This window comes from Strongylocentrotus purpuratus, unplaced genomic scaffold, assembly GCF_000002235.5.
Source record: "Strongylocentrotus purpuratus isolate Spur 01 unplaced genomic scaffold, Spur_5.0 spur5_scaffold_10, whole genome shotgun sequence".
In the NCBI taxonomy this organism is placed as follows: Eukaryota; Metazoa; Echinodermata; class Echinoidea; order Camarodonta; family Strongylocentrotidae; genus Strongylocentrotus; species Strongylocentrotus purpuratus.
The window spans coordinates 23381670-23408797 of NW_022145595.1; the positions used below are offsets into that span (position 1 = coordinate 23381670).

Here is a 27128-nt window from a genome sequence, read left to right on the forward strand (position 1 = left end):
TCGATTTCTCTGTAAAAAAAATACAGGTAACTGTTTCTTCATTTTAGTTACTATGCATTTTTTGCAGGATGTTGCATTTCAAAATGTTAATGATCTTCCAAATAACATTTTAAAAAGGAAAAGAACATTACAAGGATATTGTAACGGACCAGCCCGTTACAGGTAGTTATCTTGCAGAAAACGTAGAGGGCAGTAAGCTTTTGGGGCGTAAGGGCTCAGAGCGCGATTACGGACGCACCATGCGTAAAGCAGCTCTCAGAGCGTCTCAGATGCTATAAATTGCGGTATCGAGCACGGATTTCGTCACTTCGACGCTGGCTCTCGTCTTGGTCAGATAGCGAACTCTCCGCTTTGCTCCAGCTGAGCTAAAGTAAGGAAAAGGACTGGAAGCGAGAAATAGAGTTCCTACAAAAGGCAATCCCTGCCTTTACTACTTGTGGAGATTAATACAGATAATTGGTGTCGGTGTTAACTATGATAACGTGTTGGAGAAGTTGACTTATGTTTGTATTAATAAAGTATACAGTTAAACAATCCATCGTTTCATAACGTGTAATTAGTTGAGTCTCCATAGACTGATGTAATATAATCCTCTCATAGAGAATTCACGTCCAGCTACTCAAAACACCTCTCATCTCCACACTCATATACTTTGGGAAAACGGAGCCACGTCAGGGCCTCTAAACTACAAGCCAAATAGAAACCGCTCGCATTATTCAGGATGGCAAATTCTTCGTCAGATGACGGTGATAGAGGCAAGGGACAGGCCAGCCCTCCAGCATCCAGGACCCGTTCTAGGATGGAGGGCCGTAACAATATGAATACCTTGTGTAAGATATCGAACCTCTTTGTGTCCGAGCATTGCGAGCATACAGATAAGCTTAAGTTCTGGCAATGATAGAAAATATATTCTCACAGAATCCAACAAAACTTACACTGAATGTTAACGATTACAAATTAATGACACGAAACAAACGATTTTAGTAGAAAATGTATAGGGGCTGATTAATGAGCATGGAAAGATGATGAAATCAAGGTAAGTAGGCCAGACACCATGTGATTGACACAGGTTACTTGTCCGCACATAAGAGTTGTGGGTTTTTATTGAAGATGATTTCTAGCAAAGTTTTGTGAGTTTTGTTTAATTTTACTGGTTCAAACAATTAATCTACTGCAGAATAAGCAATCCAGAATGAATTATAGCCATGTTCTCTCGACCTACAATGCCTATACCAGAGCTCAATATTAGCTTTAATATGACTAAATTGTAATATAACTTAGAGAAGACACCTCGAATGCACCTTAATATAACATAAATTTGTTTTTGAAAATGTGAATAGATTGATAACGACATGCTTACCGGATAACTGGAGTAAATTCAGGACTCTTGGTTTGATCTGCAATCATTTATAAAATGAAAGAGAGTTTTAAAAGAAAATGTGAAAACATTAAGACAATCTTTTTAATCATTATTAATCAAATACTTCTTAACATAAGAACTTTCCAAAAAGCTAATAAGTAAAGAATATCATAATATACCTCCGCAGGTTTATCTTTATATGAAACTGATAATTTATGTTAATTTTCCCGAGTAATACTTTCCTGTTAAGTCAAGTTTAAAATACAGGAAAGTAACAACCGGTGCTAAGAATGTTAAGGAAAATTAACTTGTAGATTAACAAAAAAACATGTATGAAAATAACGTTCATTATATCACGTTTAATCATAGCTCGTCAATAAAAAGAAAGTAAATACTAAACAATAGTCCATCTATCTTTATTGCAATACTGGGAATGATTAAAGATCGTAGACAAACCTTCGTATCTTATACTGAATGTCATTGATCGAGACATCCCTTGGTTCCCAGACTGTGTAAGTGTGATGGTTATCACGTCATATGGAGTATCGTCCTCACTCGGGGGCACTTTCAACACTACATTATGTCTCATTGGATGGTGAATTTTCTTCAGAGATATCAGCTAAACGAGGAGAAAATGAGATTATTAAGAAACGACAAACTGTTTTTCTTTCTGGACAGAAACCCCGAAAAGTAGCACGGAAAAGGGTTCTGTATCAGGGTGTGCGATTTTATGTTATTATTTGTATTCGTCATACTCTGTATCTGTTGTCCTATAAAAAGCGTCTCTTACTAAATAGTGGGGGAACGGCGCTGTCCGAAATTGGCCATTATTATTTGTTTGGCATTTTCAAATGTGTTGTATCAGGGGAAAGTTTGATAGTGTGTCCCTCTCGGAATAATTTTCCAGATTTCAGGCTTTAAGATATTCAGTAAAGATTTACAGCATTAAAATAAAAAGAATGATGTGTAAAAGATGCAAACATTTAGAAATTGGTCAATGGGAACCTCTCCAACACAACTGAGCTGTTGTTCTTTCTTTGCTATCGAAACATACATGTATACAGTATTTACCCTAAGGAGAATTCCCGCAACACAATTTTTCGTGGGCAATCACCGGCTACGGATAATTACACACAGGAAAATGCCTCCCTGGACAATTACCCCAGGACAATTACACCTACAATTTACAATTTTATCCGAAACTCTCCCCTCCCCTCCCCCCCCCCCGAGAATTTACTTCTTCACTTACATCGTTTGCACAATTTTGAAACCCGGTAGTTGATAGTCAGGCAGTAGACCTCAGTCACTAACACTTAATTATCTTGAGGGTAATTGTCCTTGAATGAGTTAATTGTTCTTGGGGTAATTGCCTTGGGAGGTAAATGTTCCGGTGATACTTTTCCTTGGGATAGTTGTCCTGGGTAATTGTCGCGGGGGTAAATTGTCCAGGGGTAGATGCCCGAGGGGGGGGGGGGTGAATTGTCCTGAAGCTAGTTGTCCGGATAAAACAAGAGCAATAAGCCAGTTCACGATTGCAGTCTGAGCATGAGCAGATAGAAGTCATTGCAGACCAACTTGTGAAATACACGGAGACAAAATACTGGATATTCGTGTCATGTGCTAACCGGGAACTTGTCGATTGTCGCTAGGCCAAAAGTCAGAATATCAAGCAGGGAGTTTATCAAAAGGGAAGTCGACCCTGATAATTAGCTGGTATTGATAAAAGCCGAAAAATTAAAGAAGCACACATATTACAAAGAGCCTTAGTTTAAGCGATGTCCAATTAACAAAAGGAAGTTATGAGCTTTTGAAATAATGGTATCAGTGATACATAAATTGGCAGTACTGTGGCGTTTCTTCCGAGGTTCTCACATTTCATGAACTTACATTATCTTAGTTATTGATAACGGAGTAGATTTGTTTTATACATGGATTGTTTAAAAACATATTTGCAATAATTGTACTTAGGGTGCACCAATGTCTGACATTTTATATAAGGAAAATAGACAGTTCTGATTTTGTTTGGGTAAAATACAGAGCAAATGAGAAGTGATCTCGAAAGATAGGTCACATAGTTACCAATTTGTGTACGATTGATCGTAAATTCAAATATTCTTAACGTTCTTGATTTTCATCGGCTCTTGCTCAAATTTCACTGTCCTGTTCTTTTCATTTTTCTGCTGGTACTACTATTAAATCCAACTTTATATCAGGGTGGACTTCCGCTTTAAGGACAAAACTGATTTTCGTACCTTAGTTTCTGCTATCCTCCCCTCACAATCACGTGCCACTGTGACGTCACCTGAATTAGATATGATGCTAAACGGGACCGAATGATGGGCCTTGCGGTACGACTGATGCTTCTCATCATGTAGAACTTCCTATTTCAAATCAGGGAGGACAAGCAATTGAGAAAAAACATGGGCCTAATAAATCGGAATGTTTTAGGATTCTCATGGAAATTTATCTCCACAACTTTGGGATGTACCCATGATTCACTTAACAACACTATTTGCACAATCTTTATCATGATTCAATTTAATTGAATTTCCATGGAATTTAAAAACATCAATTGGAGAAAATTGGGAGTTCACCTAACTTTTCTCAGAAAGCATTTCGGATTTAACACATAGGCCGGTGATGAATGATTCTTGAGGACATTAGGATGTCAATCCGTACTTAATCCTGGTACTATCCGAGAAAATTCAGCTTGTTACCAGCATTGTATAGGCTTTGGCACACAGGTCATGCTCGGAGTAATATTTTATGAAATTATATTTAAAGACATTTTTAAAGGCAAACCGCAATTTTAATCACACTGGTAGAAAATCGCATCATGTCTGGTGTATGCAAGCTGTGAGGCCTTGCACATAATAACCCCAGAAAGTCAGATTTTGAACAATCCTATAATCTTCCGGAAAATTGCAGTGGATGACAGTTTAAACTGAATTGAAAATTAACAATTTACTTATAGAACACTTTAATAGTACTAACCGTATCTATGCCAGGAACATCGGCATGTATGTGGAGATGAACTTCAATCTTTTTGCCTCTTTCTACGGTTTCTGGGATGTATGGAGTGCACATAAGTTGGTGTCGGATCACCTGCTGTTCAAGAGGAATAAGAACCCACCACTCAGCACAGTGACCAATATACAGCTCAAGATGCTCCTCGTACATTCTGCAGTATGGTAGTTTGGATGGTGAGCTGGATGATCTGTTTCTTGATGTTTTTGGTAGATCTGGTGTCAGTTGGTAACAAAAAAGACACGTTTGTTGTAACAATCACGCAACGGAGCCGATTTGTCCTTATAACTGTAACACCACAGATAAGTGAGCGCTGTCTAAGGACGAGGTTAGAGCTGGGACTGCTAACCCGGAGTTCAAGGTTCAAGCGTCTAGTTTGATTGTGTATATAATCTGTTTGAATTTATTAGTACCTGTAATGGAAACGCAGTACATATCATGGAATCGTATACTAAGATTTTTTTCCCTTCGTTTTCCCTGACCGCTTAGAAAGCAGCATATTTATAAACAAACAACAGTGAGAAAAACGACTTTATGTCCTCTTCGAGGGACTTGGTAAGTAATGCCTCATCAAAAGGCACAAGCACATCGACTTAATTTTAAACGCGAGACCTCCTGGATTCAGAATTAATCTCTTCCACTTAGCCATGTCGCTCCTCAGTGTTGCTCCGGAAGTGCTTTGATTGGGTTATGCTCAGTAAAAGGGATCTCGTGGCATCAATTACCGTTTACTGCAGCATTTAAAACTGGTAAGACTCAGCATGGACCTACTACGAATGGTTCAGGCACCTGAACAGATGGACTTACCGTTTACTGAATCCCATACTTTGGAAACGATGTATGGTTTAACTTGATCAGGGTTGATGGCTAAGGTAGAGTGTGGTATCCTTATCTTAACAGGTTTGTGAAAGATCATGTTAGGAGGATCGCATCTTATCCCGTAGCAGGCCACTGATTCATCATCTTGGATGTCATCACGTGGAGGGTCTCGTAAGAGGGCTAAAGTGATCCTGCACGGGTCACTCTGATGAACAGCCTCCGGAGGAATCAACATTGATACGCCAAGGCCTTCTAGTTCAATTTCTTGTCTGATATGTCTTTCGACTTCAGCAGAGACGATGGTAGGTGTTGATGGTTCATCTGATGTTTATTTCAAACATAACAAAATGAAAAGATAATATGAATAGATCAGATCAGATCAGGAAAGCCATCGAATAAAATACCAATACATTGCATATGAATATGGTTTTCATCGCAATCTGGTTCACAAAATGAATTAACTGTATTACCATTGTTACAAATGTTGGGTTTATTACAAATGTTGACTTAAATACCCAGAAGGAACATTCAATCCTGGTTTGTAATTAGGGCATATGCTAATTCAATATTCATTTCTCGTATTTGGATCATTTATGTAAACCTGTGACGTAGGGATACTTTGATACAAATGTAGAGTTCGTAAGGGGAAGGTGAGTGGGTTGTGTGTGGGAGTAAGTGACACAAACAATGAATGATTAAATTCCTTGTTCTTCTGGATGGAATAATTAATCATCGCCAGACTTCATTATCTGTATCTTAAAGGCAAACAATTTTTTTTGTTCGTACTCTGTTCTTATTTATAGTTATTGAATTTGTGTTCTTACCTCGAAAAGACGGGATCTCATCTAATGAAGCCAATCTGAGATTAATCATAAGTATGACAAACGTTAAGTCCTTTACTATGTGCTGTGAACACATGTATTCCTTTTTACTTATGAAAAAAATCACATAAATGATATTGGCATGGATTGAACCGCAGAGCTGTTGAATGTCACACACTTATCGAGACCCATTATTACAAAAAGAAACTCTAATTTTACATTGGGAACAGGAAGACGAAAATAACACGTATATCTATTTCTCCACCTGGTGATGCGGTATAATACAAATCTCGCAAATCCAGAAATTGAAAAAAATTCAGTTAGATAATATCTTCTAAACAAGTAATAGTAAAAAGAAAATATCTATATACTTTCTGTCTAAGTAGAGAGAAGAAAGGAAACATGAGATAGAGCAGTCCGCGACCTAATAGGTTTCACTTAGTAGCCCTGAACAAAGTAATAGTCACAATTGTCACGCATGTAATGATTGTATTTAATACTAATCTTTGTCTGCATTAGATTGGCGTGGGTGAGGCTGGGGTAGAGGCTGTTTGTTTTGTATGGTTTTGTTTCTTTTATCTTCGCTTAAAAACCTCAAATTTTCATTATTCGTACGTAGTTCATAATTAGGTGATGTAAATTGCTCTGTATATGTAATTCCTTTCTGTAATGAAACATCCATGTATTTAATTATGTTCACGAAATTGTTATTGACGTTTTTCTTAATGTCTGTTTATTATTTTGGAGGAATAAAACATTAACCAAAAAAGAGTGTGTGTGTGTGTGTGTATCATAATGAATATATATGTATGTGCGTGTGTGCGTGTGTGTGCGTGTATGTGTGTGTTCATTCTGTAATAAAGAGACAGAGTCTTACTTAAATATAATTCTGAACTGCGCGAAGGTTAAACAGTTATGACAATTCTGTATTCAATATTTCGGTTTGGCTGAATTAAGAGATAAGCAATGGGGAGATATATTCATGGGACTACCTGCAAACTGGAATAGAAATAAATGTGTGAATTATTTTGACATATTTATTAAATATGTAATTTTCCATTGCAGGGCTCAAGGCAATGTACCTTCCAGTGTGAAGATACACAAATATATAGCGGAATTTATAGAGGAAGAAAAATACTTTGCAGTAAAGGTAGGCAAGTTGAATTTGCAGCTACACAAGTTGGAAGAGCTTAAAGTGAATAAGGATATGAATGTGAACAGGCATGATGTGTCAAGTATTGTGCGCGTGTGAATCTGTGTACGTTTGTGAGGTGCGAGCTTGTGAGTGTGAATGTGATATTTTTTTAAGGAGTTAGGATGTTAGGTATGTGGTATAGTGTTCTATGTTTTGGGTGGATAAGTGTTGTGTTTTGCGTATTAAATTGGAGTGTTTTTGATGTGGTCTTGTGAGTAAGGATCATTGGCTGGAGTTCCAGTGTTGTGCGCGTATGAATCTGTGTATGTTTTGTGAGGTGCGAGTGACTGTTGAATGTTTACGGGGGGCGGGGGCGGTTAAGTAGTAGAAGGAGTGGAGGGGTGGGGTGCTTAGCGTTCATTGTATGAAAATATGTATTATTATCAGGTGGGCTGTATCTAATACAGACCACCTTATATTTTTGTTAAAATTGCTTTATTTTTATTATTTATTTATCAGGTGGGCTGTATCTAATACAGACCACCTTATAATTTTGTTAAAATTGTCTTTATTAATATTTATCAGGTGGGCTGTATATAATACAGATCACCTTATGTTTTCGTTAGAATTTTTTTCTTATTTCTAACCACTTTTTTGTTAGCACGATAACTTGAAAATAGCTCAATCAAATGCCTTGAAATTTGGCACACATATGTATAGGCATAAGGAAAGAGCACAATAAGGTTTTCAACCTTGACCTTGATTGATAACGTCATCCAGGCGCCATTTTGTGAAAATCAAAATATGATCATATCTTCATAACGAAAAGACATTTCTCATTCATATTTACCAGGATCAAGGTAAATATCAGTCCGGTCAATTTCACGTCAAAAAAACGTGAGCGTACGCCATTATTAGCAAAAGCATTTCATAAAGAATCGCGCGCACGCGCATGCGCGCGCGTTTTCGTTTGTCACGGCCGAACGCAAAATAATTCGTCCTAGATTTTTTTTTGACACAGTATTCCTTATGTTTTCCCGAACAATTTGATACCATGTTTATCTCTTTATGACCAGTAATAAGGGAATGAGCGTCCGTTCAAGATAAACGTCCAAACGCGCGTGCTCATGTAATACATAGCATATATGGGCAACAACATGCCTACACAAAACCCTTTTGACTCTTTGGGATGGACGGGAACCCTCAATTTGTTTCTTTTATATTCGGATAGAGTATGAGTCGGAGATGTGATTTCATGTCTCATTTGGCCATTAAGTATATCGTGTCATAATCATATTGACCTTGGAACTCAAAATACGAATTTGCATATTATGACGTCAGCATATTTATGGAAAATTGATTGTATCTCTGTAAATATCGATTGATTCTCTTCATAATATTAATATATTGTAGTTGAGGCAATTGTCTACAAGTTAACTGCATATTATTTTTCATTTTGATGACATCATCATAGTGAAAATTGCGATTAAATGTAACTTGACAAATTTTCTTAATTTGCGTGTTAAGCCTGTGGAAGGTGCCAATTTAGTTCAAATCATGGATCTACATGACATTAATCTTTGAGCACTATCTAGTTTATTTGGCTCTATGTTCTCACAAATTTTATTATGTTATAGCTGTGACTATGGGCTATAAGAGTTGTGTCTTTTATTTTTTGATCAGATGGTGGGATCATGTCGAAATTTTCAATTGAAAGTTAAATTCACAAATTTTGTAGAACATTGTAGGAATTATGCATATGTCAACTTTGTCCTATTTGTGAAATATAAACGTTAGCAGTTTTCTAGTATTCAAATTAAACAAGGAAACCCCTTTACTTTCTATACTTTACTGCCAGACATTATTGAGTGAATGGCCAATTCTTTTTCCTTTTGTAATAAAATACATTATATGAGCTTAAAGGGTACATGAGCATTTGTCCACATCAATAACCCACTTCTTGTAATGGCCCAAAATAATCCGATTGAATCTATGCGCAGCACAATCTAGGTAAACATGACGGGTAGAGCATTTCATGGAAGAAGATGAAATTGTGAAAATGCATTCTTCGTTATGTCAATTAGGGTCAAAGGTGTAACTGCTTATTGTATGGGGTCAATTGTCATATATCGTCTCAATCTATCTTCCATAGATCCATACTGGTCAATATACTACACAGTTGAAACTTTTCATATCGATAGACCTTAAAGGTAAAGGCCAGTTATGGTCATGCGATTGCATTGTAAAAGAAACGTTGTGGAATCGATCAGAAAATGTTGAGCATCTAGCATATAAGTATTGGTGTGTACTGCAATGTTTTGGAATCATCAAAATGATAACAAATTTGGCCCAGTCTACGTAAAGTTACAGGCACTGTACATAGAAAGATGTATATGGGACTATACGCACACGTGCGTTTATCTTTCACAGACCATGTAGATAAACTAATTTACCAAACATATCAATTAGTAGGCGGTTTCCCGGCAAAATTGTTATCATCACGTATTAGTCAAAACATATTCTTTCACATGATTGGTAATAAGAGCATCCATTTCATTTTTTGAAATTGGGGCGTTTCCAATACTGGTTTTTACCTTTAATAGGAAGAGCATTTTAGAAGATAATATAAAATCGTGAAAATACATTCTTCATTATTTAAAACATTAGCATACGTATAACCTAAATTATCAAAGTGACAAATTCAAGTTATTATTATTCACATTCATTATTCTGCCGTGCCATTATTTTGTTCGCAGGATATCTCATGAATGAATGAAGCCATTATCATGAAACTTGCCATGATGATTAATATTAGCATAACTTAGAATTGTGACACTTTTCAATAACTCAAAATCATTGTGACGTCATCCAGGCGCTATTTTGTGGAAATCAACTTTGAATCTTATCTTCATAACGAGTCATCAAAACTGAACCATATTTAAAACACATGAACTTCAGGTCAAAGTTCGACATAACATCTCATCAAAATCCGCGCGCGTCTGAATTTTAAAATGCTCAAATTCACTTTTTAATCAAAACAGAGTATGTTCTAGGCCATTTAAAGAATTTCGAAAATTATGCACGCATGTTTTTGCGTGTAACGCCATTACACAACAAAGAAACGCAATTTTTTGTTCTTTCATGATACTTCATAACGGAGTGCGCGTCCGTTTAAGATAAATTGCCGTGCGCACGAGCACATGTAATACATAGCATATATAGGCAAAAACATGATTACAAAAAATCCATCACAGCTCCTTGGGATGCACTTAGACCCCCAATTGTTCTTTTATTTTGATTATATGAGTCGGAGATATGATTTCATTTCTCATTTGGCCATTAAGTACATTTTAACGTCATCATAATGGCCTTGGAAGTCAAAATACGAATTTGCATATTATGACGTCAACATATTTACAGAAACTGATTGTATCTCTGCAAATATTGATCAATTTTCTTCTAAATTGTGATACGTTGTAGCTGAGACAATTCTTCACAAGATTATTACCCATATTTATTCATTTTGATGACGTCATTAGATTGTTTGCTTAATATGCGTCTTATGCCTATGGGAGGTGAATGATACTACATTCCAGTCTAGACTTGTTCATTATGTTGCGTATGTAGTGCGTCGAAATATCAGTTCAATGATTGGTAGGCTCTGCAATCAGGCGAAAATTTGGGCTTGTTTAGTAAATTAATAGTTTAATCATATAACAATTGTCTATCGAATACCTGAAGGGGGCGCTATACCACTTTTAATCATTGTCATCGTCATTTAAAACAAATAAATCATCATCATCAATATCTTTATTATCGTATTTATGAATATTATCATTAGATCATCATCGGCACACTTTCATGATACAAAAATAGCATACGTTTCACCTAATTCGTCAAAGTGACGAATTAAAGTCTAGTTATAATTGTTAATCATATCATTATTATCATCTGTATTATCAGCATATTCTACAATGGCAGTAGTATAGTATAGTCATGTAGAAGTAGGCCTAATAGTAGAGGTATCATTCTGATCCTTATTATCCTGATTATCTTTTGCAATACGTCTATATAGACGATAAACTCACGACAATTTACAATTGTCATGAATCATTGTCTTTAAGCTTACCATTAAATGCATCTGGTTCGAATTTTGCTTAGGTATTTGGTACGTGATGATTTAAATGGTAGAAATGAACCTGTGTCCTATCCATTCTAGTCTTATTCATTTGCATTATGTTTTATTCATTCAAGTTCTAATGTTTCTGACTGTTTTCAAGACAATATATTTTGTGTCGATCATAGTTCTATGTAGCTTGATATCTCACGGTAATTTTGAGAGAAAAGCAATGCAAGCAATGATTTCTGAATTGTAGCGACAATCGCGTTCGCCTTTGCTGTTCTTCAATAATATTTGACAGGCAGTATTAATTAATTTTTCAAGGACTCATGATAAATTCGTTTAACAGTTGATTACCCTCTTTTGTTCGGATTATTTGGCGGGGAAAATAGAAGTGAATGTATTATTATTATTATTTGTTCATCGTCTCTACGATGCTCTTTGAATCAAAAACAGCTTTTAGTGTTAGGCTTCCTGAAAGAAATTTCAATTGTTGTTAAGAATTTTTTGGTTGCACTCTGTAGATTATGATGATATGTTTGATCTATTTTTCAATACAAGATCAAACACATGATGAAAATCTACTGGCTGCATGCCAATAAGTTCTTGACAACAATAACAAAATGTGAGCTAGTGCTATTCGCTGTGGCGTACACATGGCAATCACATGGTAGATAAAATTATGATCATCAGTAATGGGTCAAATAAATTAAAGAGAACTGAATTTGAACCCGGGCCATAGGCTACCCCTCTCGTTCTCTCTCCCCCTCCCTCTCCCTCTTCGTCGCCTTACTTTTCCCTCTCTTACCTCCCTGTACATTTGTATGCCTCGATAATACAGAAAATAAACAATAAGATTCTTCCTCTTCCCCTCCTTCTTCCTAGTACATGTAGTAGGAGTAGTATTAGAAGCAATATCACAATAATAATGACAACAATTATTATTATGGTTGGTGGTGTTACTAATGTTATTTTTGTAATTATCAGGTGGGCCGTATATCGTACAAACCATCTTATAATTTCGTTAGAATTGCCTTTGTTTTTTTATTTATTTATTATCAGGTGGGCTGTATATCGTACAGAGGGCCTTATAATTTCGTTAGATTTGCCTTTATTATCAGGTGGGCTGTATCTTATACAGACCACCTTATAATTTTGTTAAAATCACCTTTATTATTTATTTATTCATCAGGTGGGCTGTTTATCGTACAGACCACCTTATAATTTCGTTAGAATTACCTTTATTTATTTATCAGGTGGGCTGTATATCGTACAGACCACCTTATAATTTCGTTAGAATTGCCGTTATTTATTTATCAGGTGGGCTATATCTAATACAGACCACCTTATAATTTTGTTAAAATTGCCTTTATTATTAGGTGGGCTGTATCTAATACAGACCACCTTATAATTTTGTTAAAATTGCCTTTATTATCAGGTGGGCTGTATATCGTACAGACCACCTTATAATTTCGTTAGAATTGCCTTTATTATCAGGTGGGCTGTATTTAAACGTACAGACCACCTTATAATTTCGTTAGAATTGCCTTTATTTATTTATATCTTTTTCTTATTTCGAACCACTTTTTTATAAGCACGATTACTCTAAAATGGCTACATAAAATGCCTTCAAATTTGGCACATATATGTATAGGCATATGTACAAAGCACAATAACGTTTTCAACATTGACCTTCACTGATGACGTCATCTAGGCGCCATTTTGTAAAGTTTTCGGAAAATCAACTCATGATCATATCTTCATAACCAAAAGTTTTTTCTCATTCATATTTATCATGATTAAGGTCAATATCCATCCAGTCAATTTCAGGTCAAAAAACGCGCGCGTGCGCGTACATCCGCGCGTCAATGCGCGCGCAAATTTTTTAAATGCTCAAAATCGTCTCAAAATCATTTTACATACGTTTTAGGCCATTCTAAGCATTTTATAAAAAATCGCGCAATCGCGCATGCGCGCGCGTTTTCGCGCGTAAAACTATTACACAACATAGAATCGCCATTTTTTTTCTTTCATAATATTTCACATATTTTTACAAACTAATTGATACCATGTTTGTCTCTTTATGACTTTAAATAACGGAATGATCGACCGTTTACCATAAATTTCTGCGAGCTCTTGTAATACATAGCATATACGGGCAAAAACATGCCTATACAAGAACCCTTGTAGCTCTTTAGGATGCAAGGTGACCCCAATTTTGGGGTCATATTTTGATAGAGTATGAATCGGAGATATGATTTCATGTCTCATTTGACCCTCAATTAACTCATGACGTCTTCATTATGGCCTCCAAACTCAAAATTTTAATTTGCATATTATAACGTCAGCATATTTACGGAAATTGATTGTTTCTCTGTAAATATTGATCGATTGTCTTCCAAATTTGTATACGTTTTAGCTGAGCTGAGACAATTCTCTACAAATTAAATTGCACAAATTTTCATTTTGACAAAGGTATCAGGGCGTATTTTTGCGATTAAAAGAGGCATGTCAATTTTTCACATTTTGCGTGTATTCTCTATGGGACATGAGTTTTTCTCGAAACTGGATTCTACATTCCCGTCTTTCGCGAGCACTATCTCTGTCGTTTTAGCTTCGTTTACGCTGAACTTCGAGTATGTTGTAGCTGAGACAATGAGCTATCTCAAATGTGCCCTTTATTTTGTCTCAAATTTTAGTTCGACCAGCCCACCTAGACTATACTTGTTCCAAACAAGTATTACAAATCTAGTTTATTTTACTTATTTCGAACCACTTTTTTGTAAGCACGATTACTTAAAAATGGCTCAATCAAATGCCTTCAAATTTGGCACACATATGTATAGGCATATGTACAAAGCACAATAAAGTTTTCAACTATGACCTTCACTGATGACGTCTTTTAGGCGCCATTTTGTAAATTTGTCTAAAAATCAACTTATTGTCATATCTTCATAACCAAAAGCCACTTTTGATTCATATTTTTCATGATTAAGGTCAATATTCGTCCGATCAATTTCAGGTCAAAAAAGGCGCGCGTGCTCGTACGTCCGCGCGTCAGTGCGCGCGCAAAATATTTAAATGCTCAAAATGATCTCAAAATAATTTTTTATACGTTTTAGGCCATTTAAAGCATTTTATAAAAAATCTCGCACACGCGCATGCGCGCGCGTTTTCGCGCGTTTTGGCATTTTGCAACAAAGAATCGATTTTTCTTTGTCATCATACTTGGCATATTTTCCCAAGCATTTTGATACCTTGTTAACATATTTCTGACCATTAATAACGGAGTGAGCGTCCGTTTAAGATACACGTCCGTGCGTGCGAGCTCTTGTAGTACATAGCATATATGGGCAAAAACATGCCTATACAAAATCCATTGTAGCTCTTTAGTATGTAAGGTGACCCCAAATTTTGTTTCGTATTTTGTAGAGTATGAATTGGAAATATGATTTCTTGTCTAATTTGACCCTCAATTAACTCATGACGTCATCATAATGGCCTCCGAACTCAAAATTCCAATTTGCATATTATGACATCAGCATATTTTTGGGAAATTGATTGTATCTCTGTAAATATTGATTGATTTTCTTCCAACTTTCGATATGTTCTAGCTGAGATAATTCACTACAAATGCATTTAACATGATATCATTTCAAAGGAATCATGACGTATTTTTGCGATTAAAGGAAGCATGTCGATTTTTCTCTTTTTGCGTGTATTCTCTTTGGGACATGACTTTTTCTCAAAACTGGATTCTGCATTCCCGTCTTTCGCGAGCTATATCTCCGTCGTTTTAGCTTCGCTTACGCTGAACTTTGAGTATGTTGTAGCTGAGACAATTAGCTATCTCAAATGTGCCCTTCTTTTTTTCTCAAATTTTAGTTGGACCAGCCCACCTGTACTTGTTCCAAACAAGTATTACAAATCTAGTCAGTTGGGCTGTATATCATACAGACCACCTTATAATTTCGTTAGAATTGCCTTTATTTATTTATCAGGTGGGCTGTATAACGTACAGACCACCTTATAATTTCGTTAGAATTGCCTTTATTCTTTATTAGGTGGTCTGTCGATGACAGATCACCTATTGATTTCGCTAGAATTTTCTTTCTTTATTCTTTCTTTATTTCTTTATTTTTATTTCTTCCATACACTTTTTTGTGCACACGTTTACTCGAAATCGACATGGTCAATTTCCTTTGAATTTCTGTCAGTCATCAAGCCCTATGATTTCAAGTCTAATATACTTTTTCAAGTTCATGGGGTCATCGTGACGTCATCCAGGCGCCATTTTGTAAAAATCAGGTCATTATCATATCTCGATAACGAGTCATCAAAAATCAACCATATTTGATATACATCAACTTCAGGTCGAAGGTCAACGAAAAATGTCAAAAAATTCCGCGCGCGCACCTCGACGCGCACGTACGCGCGCATTAAAATTTTAAAATGGTCAAATTCGTTCCAAATTAATTTTGCATACGTTGTAGGCCATTTTAAGCATTTTCAAAATTTGCGCGCGCAATTATGCGCGCGCGTTTCCGCGCGTATCCGCGCGTCCTGGCATTTTGCAACATAGAATCGCCAAATTTTTTCTGTTATCATATTTATTACATTTATCCAAGCATTTTGATACCTTGTTTACCTGTTTCCGACCAGTAATACCGCAATTAGCGGCTGTCAAAGTTGAACGCACGCGCCGACCTGCGCTATCTGTATCCACAATACATGGGCAAAAACATGCCTATACAAAATTCATTTTAACTCTTCAGAATTGATAGATAACCCCCAATTTCTTTCATATTTAAATAGATTATGAGTTGGAGGTATGATTTCATGTCTCATTTGACCCTCAATTAACTCATGACGTCATCATAATGGCCTCCGAACTCAAAATTTCAATTTGCATATTATGACGTCAGCAGATTTTTAGAAAATTGATTGTATCTCTGTAAATATTAATCAATTTTCTTTCAAATTTTGATATGTTCTACCTGAGAATATTATCTACAAATGCAGTAACCACGATATTTCATTTTGACAATGGTATCATGGCTTTTTTTTGCGATAAAAGGAGGCATGTCAATTTTTTACATTTTGCGTGTATTCTCTATGGGACATGACTTTTTCTCAAAACTGGATTCTACATTCTCGTCTTTTGCGAGCAATATCTCCGTCGTTTTATCTTTGTTTACGCTGAGCTTTGAGTATGTTGTAGCTGAGACAATAAGCTATCACAAGTGTGCCCTTTATTTTTCGATCAGATGCCGGGATCATGCTCATATTTCACTTACAAAGTGGGATTTGAGAATTCCATTTTCCGTTTACGTGTAATCTCTATGGGAAATGTTTTGGTATATCGGTAACGCACTTGACTTCCGACCTCGAGGTCCCTGGTTCGAGTCCGGGCGTCTCCAACAATTTTTTTTCTTCACTTTTTTTTCTTTTTGACCTTTCACTGTACCATCTCCTTTGAATATTAAAACACATACAATCGCAAATTATGTAATAAACAACCATATTTAGTTTATTATTACCCTATTATCACTTGATCCATTACTTTTTGCGTGTAATCCTTATGGGAGTTGAATTTTTCTCAAATCTGGATTCTACATTCTTGTCTTTTGCGAGCAATATCGCCTTTATTTTGGCTTGATTTTTGTTGATTTTTGAGTATGTTGTAGCTGAGACTATATACTATCTAAATGTTCTCTCATTTTTTTCAGTCTGATGTCATCATGGTCTGTTGATGATAATCATCAACATCATCATCATCATCATCGTCGTCATCACCATTACTATCAAGATTTTCATCATCTTGATCATCATGATGATCATCATTGTTTACATGTCTATATAACTTCTCCCTTTCTCAATATAGTAAATATTATAATCTATCATAAGACTTGAAGACAGACCACCTTAATCGTCCTCGTGACGATTTAAATTCTAGTTTATTTCTTTATTCTTTATTTTTATTTCTTCCGTACACTTTTTTGTGTACACGTTTACTCGAAATCGACATGGTCAATTTCCTTTGAATTTCTGTCAGTCATCAAGCCCTATGATTTCAAGTCTAATTAACTTTTTCAAGTTCATGGGGTCATCGTGACGTCATCCAGGCGCCATTTTGTAAAAATCAGGTCATTATCATATCTCGATAACAAGTCATCAAAAATCAACCATATTTGGTTCCGCGCGCGCGCCTCGACGCACACGTACGCGCGCATTAAAATTTTAAAATGGTCAAATTCGTTCTAAATTAATTTTGCATACGTTTCAGGCCATTTTAAGCATTTTCAAAATTTGCGCGCGCGTATTTATGCGCGCGCGTTTCCGCACGTATCCGCGCGTCCTGGCATTTTGCAACATAGAATCGCCAATTTTTTTCTGTTATCATATTTATTAAATTTTTCCAAGCATTTTGATACCTTGTTTACCTTGTTCCGACCAGTAATACCGCAATTAGCGGCTGTCAAAGTTGAACGCACGCGCCGACCTGCGCTATCTGTATCCACAATACATGAGCAAAAACATGCCTATACAAAATTCATTTTAACCCTTCAGAATTGATAGTTAACCCCCAATTTCTTTCATATTTAAATAGATTATGAGTTGGAGGTATGATTTCATGTCTCATTTGACCCTCAATTAACTCATGACGTCATCATAATGGCCTCCAAACTCAAAATTTCAATTTGCATATTATGACGTCAGCATATTTCTGGAAAATTGACTGTATATCTGTAAATAATGATCAATTTTCTTCCAAATTTTGATATGATCTAGCTTAGACAATTCTCTACAAATGCAGTCAACATAATATTTCATTTGACAAAGGTATCATGGCGTATTTTTGCGATTAAAGGTGGCATGTCAATTTTTCACATTTTGCGTGTATTCTCTATGGGACATGACTTTTTCTCAAAACTGGATTCTACATTCTCGTGTTTACGCTGAACTTCGAGTATGTTGTAGCTGAGACAAAAAGCTATTTCAAATGTACCCTTTATTTTGTCTCAATTTTTTGTTGGATCAGCCCACCTATACTTGTTCCAAACAAGTATTACAAATCTAGTTTATTTATTCTTTATTTTTCTTATTTCTAACCACTTTTTTGTGGACAAGATAACTTGAAAATGGCTGGATCATATGCCTTGAAATTTAGCACACATATGTATAGGCATATGTACAAAGCACAGAAATTTTTTCAACTTTGATCTTGACTGATGACGTCATCTAGGCGCCATTTTGTAAAATTTTACGAAAATAAACTCATGATCATATCTTCATAACCAAAAGGTATTTCTCATTCATTTTTATCATGATCAAGGTCAATATCCGTCCGGTCAATGGCAGGTCAAATAACGCGCGCATGCGCGTACGTCCGCGCGTCAATGCGCGCGCAAAATTTTGAAATGCTCAAAATCGTCTCAAAATTTTTTTGCATACGTTTCAGGTAATTTTAAGCATTTTATAAAAAATCGCGCACACGTGCATGCGTGCGCGTTTTTGCGCGTAAAACTATTACACAACATAGAATCGCCATTTTTTTTTCTTTCATAATATTTCAAAAAAATTTACAAACAAATTGATACCATTTTTGTCTCTTTATGACTATTAAAAACGGAATGATCGACCGTTTAACAAAAGTTTCCGTGCGCGCGAGCTCTTGTAATACATAGCATATAGTGGCAAAAACATGCCTATACATGCCTATACGTTTTCGCGCGTTTCACCATTTGACAACATAGAATCGCCATTTTTTTTTATCATGATATTTCTCATATTTTTTCGAACAATTTGATACCATAATTATCTCTTTATGACGATTAATAACAAGATGAGCGTCAAATCAAGATAAATGTCCATGCGCGCGAGCTCTTTTAATACATAGCATATATGGGCAAAAACATGCCTATACAAAATACGTTATAGCTCTTTGGAATGCACCGGGACCATCAATATTTTTTCATATTTAGATTGAGAATGAGTCGGAAATATGATTTAATGTCTCATTTGGCTATTAAAAATATTTTTCACATCATCATAATGGCCTTCGAACTAAAAATACTAATTTGCATATTATGACGTCAGCATATTTATGGAAAATTGATTGTATCTCTGTAAATATTGATCGATTTTCTTCCAAATTTCGATATGTTGTAGCTAAAATAATTTTCTACAAGCTCAATAATAACCATTTTTCATTTTGATAAAGGCATCATGCCTTATTTTATGGATTAAAGGAGGCATGTCAATTTTTCACATTTTGCGTGTATTCTCTATAGGACATGACTTTTTCTCAAAACTGGATTCTACATTCCCGTCTTTCGCGAGCAATATCTCCGTCGTTTTAGTTTTGTTTTTGCTGAGCTTTGAGTATGTTGTAGCTGAGACAATACGCTATCATAGGTGTGTCCTTTATTTTTCGATCAGATGCCGGGATCATATGCCGGGATCATATTTTACTTGTAAAGTGGGATTTGAGAATTCCATTTTTCGTTTACGTGTAATCGCAAAGGGAAATGTTTTGGTATATCGGTAACGCATTTGACTTCCTACCTCGAGATCCCTGGTTCGAGTCCGGGCGTCTCCAAGATTTTTTTTCTTCCTTTTTTTTCCTTCTTTTTGGCCTTTCACTGTACCATCTTTTTTTATTATTAAAACACGTATAATCACAAATGTAATAAACACCCCTCTTTACTTTATTATTACACTATTTTCACTTGATCCATTACTTTTTGCGTGTAATCCCTATGTGAGATGACTTTTTCTCAAATCTAGATTCTACATTCCTGTCTTTTGCGAGCAATAACGCCGTTATTTCTGCTTTGATTTTGTTGATTTTTGAATATGTTATAGCTGGGACTATATGCTATCTTAATCATCCCTCATTTCTTCAATAAGATGTCAAGATCACGCTATGATCATGATCATCATCATTATCATCATGATCATCATGATGATAATCATCATCGACATCATCATGATCATCATTATTATCATCATCATCATCATGACCATCATCATCATGATCATCAATTTCGTTCACATCATGAATCTACATGACCTTGTCTTTTTAGCAGTATCTCGCTTATTTTTGCTCTATTTTGTCTCAAATTTTAGTTGACCCACCCACCTATACTTGTTCCAAACAAGTATTATATGTCTAGTTTTATTTCATTTTTCATGAATGATGATAATTAAGTTCAGTATGTGATTATTATTATTAGAAAAAAATTAGTTATTTCATTCCATTATTCTCCTTCTTTGCTCACTGTTTTGTGAATAATTAATTTTTGTTATGAAAACAAAATAAAGATCTGTATTTGTATGGAATTATTTACATTGATTTTTATGAAATCTCTAATAAAAAAAATATTGAAAAAAAGTGTGTGTGTTTCCTTGGTCTTCATTATGCGCAGTGCTATGGACGGTGAAGCTTTTTCCCCTGCTGATTGGGACGCGCGGGCGGGGGAGAGGGGGGGGGGGGTGGTGATTGTTCAAACAAGAATGCACTTTTTATTTATTTAGTTACTTGCAAATCTATCGATGTTATTTTTGCTTCTCTCCATGAAGGTATTGCATCTCTATAACTGAACTCTGTTTGTCTCTATGAATATTTTGTTATTCATTTATATCATGTTAACTCAATTTTGGAACCATGATTTCATTTTGTATGTGCTTTTGAATTGTGAGTGAATTAGGAACATGAAATATAATGAAATAGTACAATTTATTGGCCATACAACACATCTGCTGTATATTTAATTGTTAAAATATACAATAAAGCTAGACTTTCTATCTTAAGATGTCATTCCGTTACCAAATCTCAAAAAAAAACGAAATAGAAATATGGATTATTTTCTTGCGTTTTGACAAATGTTCTGCCTTACAACTGACGGGGACAATGCTGTTATTTTAGAATTGAGAGAATCACCTCCATAAAATCATCTGTTTGAGCACTTCGTCCTTGGCATACTGGATTGGTAGGTTGCCTGTCTCATCCTTCACATCTAGCTTGGCTCCATTCTCTAAGAGATACAACACTAAGGCCCTTTCAGGAGATAGTTCACCCGTGTAATATTCATCAGAGATCTAAAACATACAAAGTAACATATAATATTTTTAGACCAGTGTCATCAATCTATAATCAGGGATTTAGATAAAAACCATCCACATTTATCCTACAAGGCAAACTGAAAAATTCCATTTAAGAAATCCCAAAACCGTATTGGCTCTCAAATCCATTAGACACACCGGCCCAGACAGCTGGAACTCTCTGCCCATTGTAATAAGAAATCTTAGTATTGATCATGTCGTGTGTCATTCTACTATATTTATGTTGGTGTGTAGAGTGACTGTACACTCAACCAATACTATGTGTAATTGCCCATGGCCATGACCAAGTATCGTTTACCCATCCATGAATGAACCTGCATTCAATCAGCATACGTATTAGTTTTATTGTATTAAAAGAAAAACAACGCTCTTTTCCTCCCCTTTTCTTTTCCTCTATGCAAGTTACTTTTCTGCTTTCTTATTATTGTTGTACATGTATCTAAGTTGATTGGCTGCGGGCAAGCTCCTTTGTTTATGATGTAGCCCTCCTGCATCTAATGTATGTTAATTATGCATTCAATATACTTGCTTAATTTCGTATATTTTCTGTATAAAATTATATGCATTCAAAATTTTGTATCAATCCAATATTAGTTAGTTATGCATTCAATATATTCGTTTAATTTCGTATATTTTTGTATATGTTTAAGTAATATTGACTGCCTTTTAGGGCAATACGACATGACATCGCCCGTTCGGCGAAATGTAATTTGTTGTTCGGCCCCTCGTCTGTCTGGTGTCGGTTTAGTTGGTGTTGCTTTGGTGACACTCACTTTTTTTAGTGTATTGGTTTCCTGCACTATTCTATCGGTCTTATAGCAGAGCTTAATGGCTTTGTGGAGACATGTCTGACCATCAGTTGACTGGACATTGAGATCAGCTCCCTCAGAAACTAACTTCTCAATGACGGAGGTATGACCGTGTTGGATGGCGAGATGGATTTCAGATGAATCATTCTGGGCGAGCTGGGTATAAGAAAATACGCAGCATGAAAACTTGAGATTTTATTTGTTGAAATGCTAAGAAAGCCAAATTTATGTGAACACAAGTAATGCCATGTGATCATTTAAATATAATGATTCAAATACGTTTAAAGCAAGCTTTGTAACTTGTCTATTAAGTCTATAAACAAAACAGCATCGAAATCTTACTGTTATATTCTGCTATAATTACGTATGGATATTATTGGTAATACAAAATCGAGCTGGTCATCTCTGAAAAAATAATGATATGCCTGATATTCACTTATGATTGATTTTCCGTAGTTGTTATTCTACATGCATGTATTGAATAAATCAAGTAAGATAAATTCGACATAATGTGTGTTTTAAAATGTTTACCTTGGAATTTGAACGGTCAATGAATAGATCAGCGATGCCTTGGAACCCGAAAAATGAAGACAAGTGTAGCGGTGTGAGCCCGAACTGGTCTCCTTTGTCAAAACGTGCTCCTCCTGCCAGAAGGACTTTAACGACACCAAGGTAACCATGCTCGACAGCACAGTGTAAAGGCGTCCTTCCATCATCATCTCCCTTATTCAACTCGGCTCCTTTAAAGATGAGATATTTGGTGACATCAAGATGACCATTGAAAGCAGCACAGTATAATGCAGTCCTACCCTCATTATCTCCCTTATTCACCTCAGCTTCTTTACCGATGAGATATTTGGTGACACCATGATGACCCCCGCAAGCAGCACTGTGTAATGCAGTCCAACCCTCAATTAATCCCTTATTCACCTCAGCTCCTTGACTGATGAGATATTTGGTGACATCAAGATGACCCCACTGAACAGCACTGTGTAATGCAGTCCTACCCTCATTATCTACCTTATTCACCTCAGCTCCTTTGTCGATGAGATATTTGGTGACTTCAAGATGACCCTCCTGAGCAGCACTTTTAATTGCAGTCCAACCATTAATATCTTCCTTATTCACCTTAGCTCCTTTATCGAAGAGATATTTGGTGACATCATGATGACCATTGAAAGCAGCACTGTGTAATGCAGTCCAACCCTCATTATCTCCCTTATTCACATCAGCTCCTTTACCGATGAGATATTTGGTGACATCATGATGACCATTGAAAGCAGCACTGTGTAATGCAGTACGACCCTCATTATCTCCCTTATTCACCTCAGCTCTTTGAGCGATGAGATATTTGGTGACATCAAGACGACCATTGGAAGCAGCACTGGGTAATGCAGCCTTACCCTCATTATCTCCATTATTAACCTCAGCTCCTTGACCGATGAGATATTTGGTGACATCAAGATAACCCCCTTGAGCAGCACTATGTAATGCAGTCCTGCCCTCATTATCTCCCTTATTCACCTCAGCTCTTTTACCGATGAGATACTTGGTGACATCAAGATGACCCTCATGAGCAGCACTTTTGAATGCAGTCCAACCCTCAATATCTCCCTTATTTACATCAGCTCCTTGACCGATGAGATATTTGGTGACATCAAGATGACCCCCTTGAGCAGCACTATGTAATGCAGTCCTGCCCTCATTATCTCCCTTATTCACCTCAGCTCTTTTACCGATGAGATATTTGGTGACATCAAGATGACCATTGAAAGCAGCAACGTATAATGCAGTCCTGCCCTTATTATCTCCCTTATTCACCTCAGCTCCTTGACCGATGAGATATTTGGTGACATCAAGATGACCATTGAAAGCAGCAACGTATAATGCAGTCCTGCCCTTATTATCTCCCTTATTCAACTCAGCTCCTTGACCGATGAGATATTTGGTGACATCAAGATGACCCCCCCGAGTAGCACTGTGTAATGCAGTCCTACTCTTAATGTCTGCCTTATTCACCTCAGCTCCTGCACCGATGAGATATTTGTTGACATCAAGATGACCCTGGGAAGCAGCACCGTGTAACGCAGTCCTACCCTCATTATCTCCATAATTCACCTTAGCTCCGTTACCGATGAGATGTTTGGTGACATCAAGATAGCCCTTCTGAGAAGCACCGCGTAATGCAGTTCTGCCCTTATTATCTTCCTTATTCACCTCAGCTCCTTGACCGATGAGATATTTTGTGACCTCAGGATGATCATTGAAAGCAGCACTTTGTAATGCCGTCCTACCCTCATTATCTCCCTTATTCACCTCAGCTCCGTTACCGATGAGACATTTGGTGACATTAATATGACCATTGCAAGCAGCACTGTGTAATGGAGTCCAACCCTCAATTAATCCCTTATTCACCTCAGCTCCTTGACTGATGAGATATTTGGTGACATCAAGATGACCATCGAAAGCAGCAATTTGTAATGCAGTCCTACCCTCATTATCTCCCTTATTCACCTCAGCTCCTGTACCGATGAGATATTTGGTGACATCAAGATGACCCTCCTGAGCAGCACTGCATAATGCAGTCCTACCCTCATTATCTCCTTTATCCACCTCAGCTCCTTTACCGATGAGATATTTTGTTACATCAAGACGACCAATGAAAGCAGCACAGATTAATGCAGTCCAACCCTCATTATCTCCCTTATTCACCTCAGCTCCTTTACCGATGAGATATTTGATGACATCAAGATGACCATTGCAAGCAGCACTGTGTAATGCAGTCCAACCCTCAATTAATCCCTTATCTACCTCAGCTCCTTGACCAATGAGATAATTGGTGACATCAAGATGACCCTCCTCAGCAGCACTGCCTAATTCTCTAATATCCTCATTGTCTATCTCATTTACATCAGCTCCTTGGCTGATGAGATATTTGGTGACATCAAGATGACCCCCCTGAACAGAACTTCGTAATGCAGTCCTATCCTCATTATCTCTCTTATTCATATCAGCTCCTTTACCGATGAGATATTTGGTGACATCTAGATGACCCTGCTCAGCAGCACTGCGTAAAGCAGTCCTACCTTTATTATCTCCCTCATCAACCTTAGCTCCTTTAACGATAAGATATTTGGTGACATCAAGATGACCCTCCTGAGCTGCACTGTGTAATGCAGTCCTACCCTCATTATCTCCCTTTTTCACCTCAGCTCCTTTACCATTGAGATATTTGGTGATATCAAGATGACCCTCTTCAGCAGCATTGCGTAATGCAGTCCTACCCTCATTATCTCCCTTATTCACTTCAGCTCCTTTACCGATGAGATATTTGATGACTTCAAGATGACCCTCCTGAGCAGCACTGTGTAATGCAGTCCTACCCTCATTATCTCCCTTATCCACCTCAGCTCCTTTATCGATGAGATATTTGGTGACATCAAGATGACCCTTCTGAGCAGCACTGTGTAACGCAGTCCTACCCTCATTATCTCCCTTATCCACCTCAGCTCCTTTACCGATAAGATATTTGGTGACATCAAGATGACCAATGAAAGCAGCAATTTGTAATGCAGTCCTACCCTCATTATCTCCCTTATTCACCTCAGCTCCTTTACCGATGAGATATTTGGTGACATCAAGATGACCAACGAAAGCAGCAATTTGTAATGCAGTCCTACCCTCATTATCTCTCTTATCCACCTCAGCTCCTTTATCGATGAGATATTTGTTGACATCAAGATGACCCTCCTGAGCAGCACTGTGTAAAGCAGTCCTACCCTCATTATCTCCCTTATCCACCTCAGCTCCTTTACCGTTGAGATATTTGGTGACATCAAGATGACCAATGAAAGCAGCAATTTGCAATGCAGTCCTACCCTCATAATCTCCCTTATTCACCTCAGCTCCTTTACCGATGAGATATTTGGTGACATCAAGATGACCAATGAAAGCAGCAATTTGTAATGCAGTCCTACCCTCATTATCTCCCTTATCCACCTCAGCTTCTTTATCGATGAGATATTTGTTGACATCAAGATGACCCTCCTGAGCAGCACTGTGTAACGCAGTCCTACCCTCATTATCTCCCTTATCCACCTCAGCTCCTTTACCGTTGAGATATTTGGTGACATCAAGATGACCAATGAAAGCAGCAATTTGTAATGCAGTCCTACCCTCATTATCTCCCTTATCCATCTCAGCTCCTTTACCGATGAGATATTTGGTGACTTCAAGATGACCCTCCTGAGTAGCACTGTGTAAAGCAGTCCTACCCTCATTATCTCCCTTATCTACCTCAGCTCCTTTACCGATGAGATATTGGTTGACATCAAGATGACCCTCCTGAGCAGCACTGTGTAAAGCAGTCCTACCCTCATTATCTCCCTTATCTACCTCAGCTCCTTTACCGATGAGATATTTGGTGACATCAAGATGACCCTCCTGAGCAGCACTGTGTAATGCAGTCCTACCCTCATTATCTCCATTATTAACCTCTGCTCCTTGACCGATGAGATATTTGGTGACATCAAGATGACCAATGAAAGCAGCAATTTGTAATGCAGTCCTACCCTCATTATCTCCCTTATCCACCTCAGCTCCTTTACTGATGAGCTGTTTGGTGACATCAAGATGACCCTTCTGAGCAGCACTGTGCAATGCAGAGTAGCCGTCCTTGTCTTTTCTTACAACATTAGCTCCATGGATGGGTATAACTTTAGTCGCTTTATGACGTACGATTGATGTTCGCCCATATGGAGTCGCCTGCTTCACATCCGCACCTTGGTTGATGGGATACTCAGTGACAGTTCTATGGTCTTCCCTCACCGCACTTTGTAAAGCCCCCATCACACCAAACTAGTTCTCAATACGTTCTGATATCGTCCTAGAAAATCGTAAACGGGTTGTG

General features: G+C 37.0%; 1 protein-coding gene across 1 annotated transcript; it reads right to left on the reverse strand.

The window, feature by feature from the left end:
• Positions 1 to 265: 265 nt before the first annotated feature.
• On the reverse strand, positions 266 to 27067 carry LOC764817 (ankyrin repeat domain-containing protein 50-like). Its single transcript, XM_030979173.1, has 13 exons — positions 26692 to 27067; positions 26395 to 26619; positions 24217 to 24639; positions 23546 to 23847; positions 22184 to 22375; positions 21229 to 21386; positions 6031 to 6065; positions 5195 to 5527; positions 4355 to 4602; positions 3613 to 3741; positions 1817 to 1979; positions 1361 to 1397; positions 266 to 365 (listed from the first exon to the last, which is right to left on the reverse strand). Exons 1-13 carry the CDS (start codon positions 27065 to 27067, stop codon positions 266 to 268), a joined length of 2721 nt encoding a protein of 906 aa, XP_030835033.1.
• Positions 27068 to 27128: the final 61 nt, after the last annotated feature.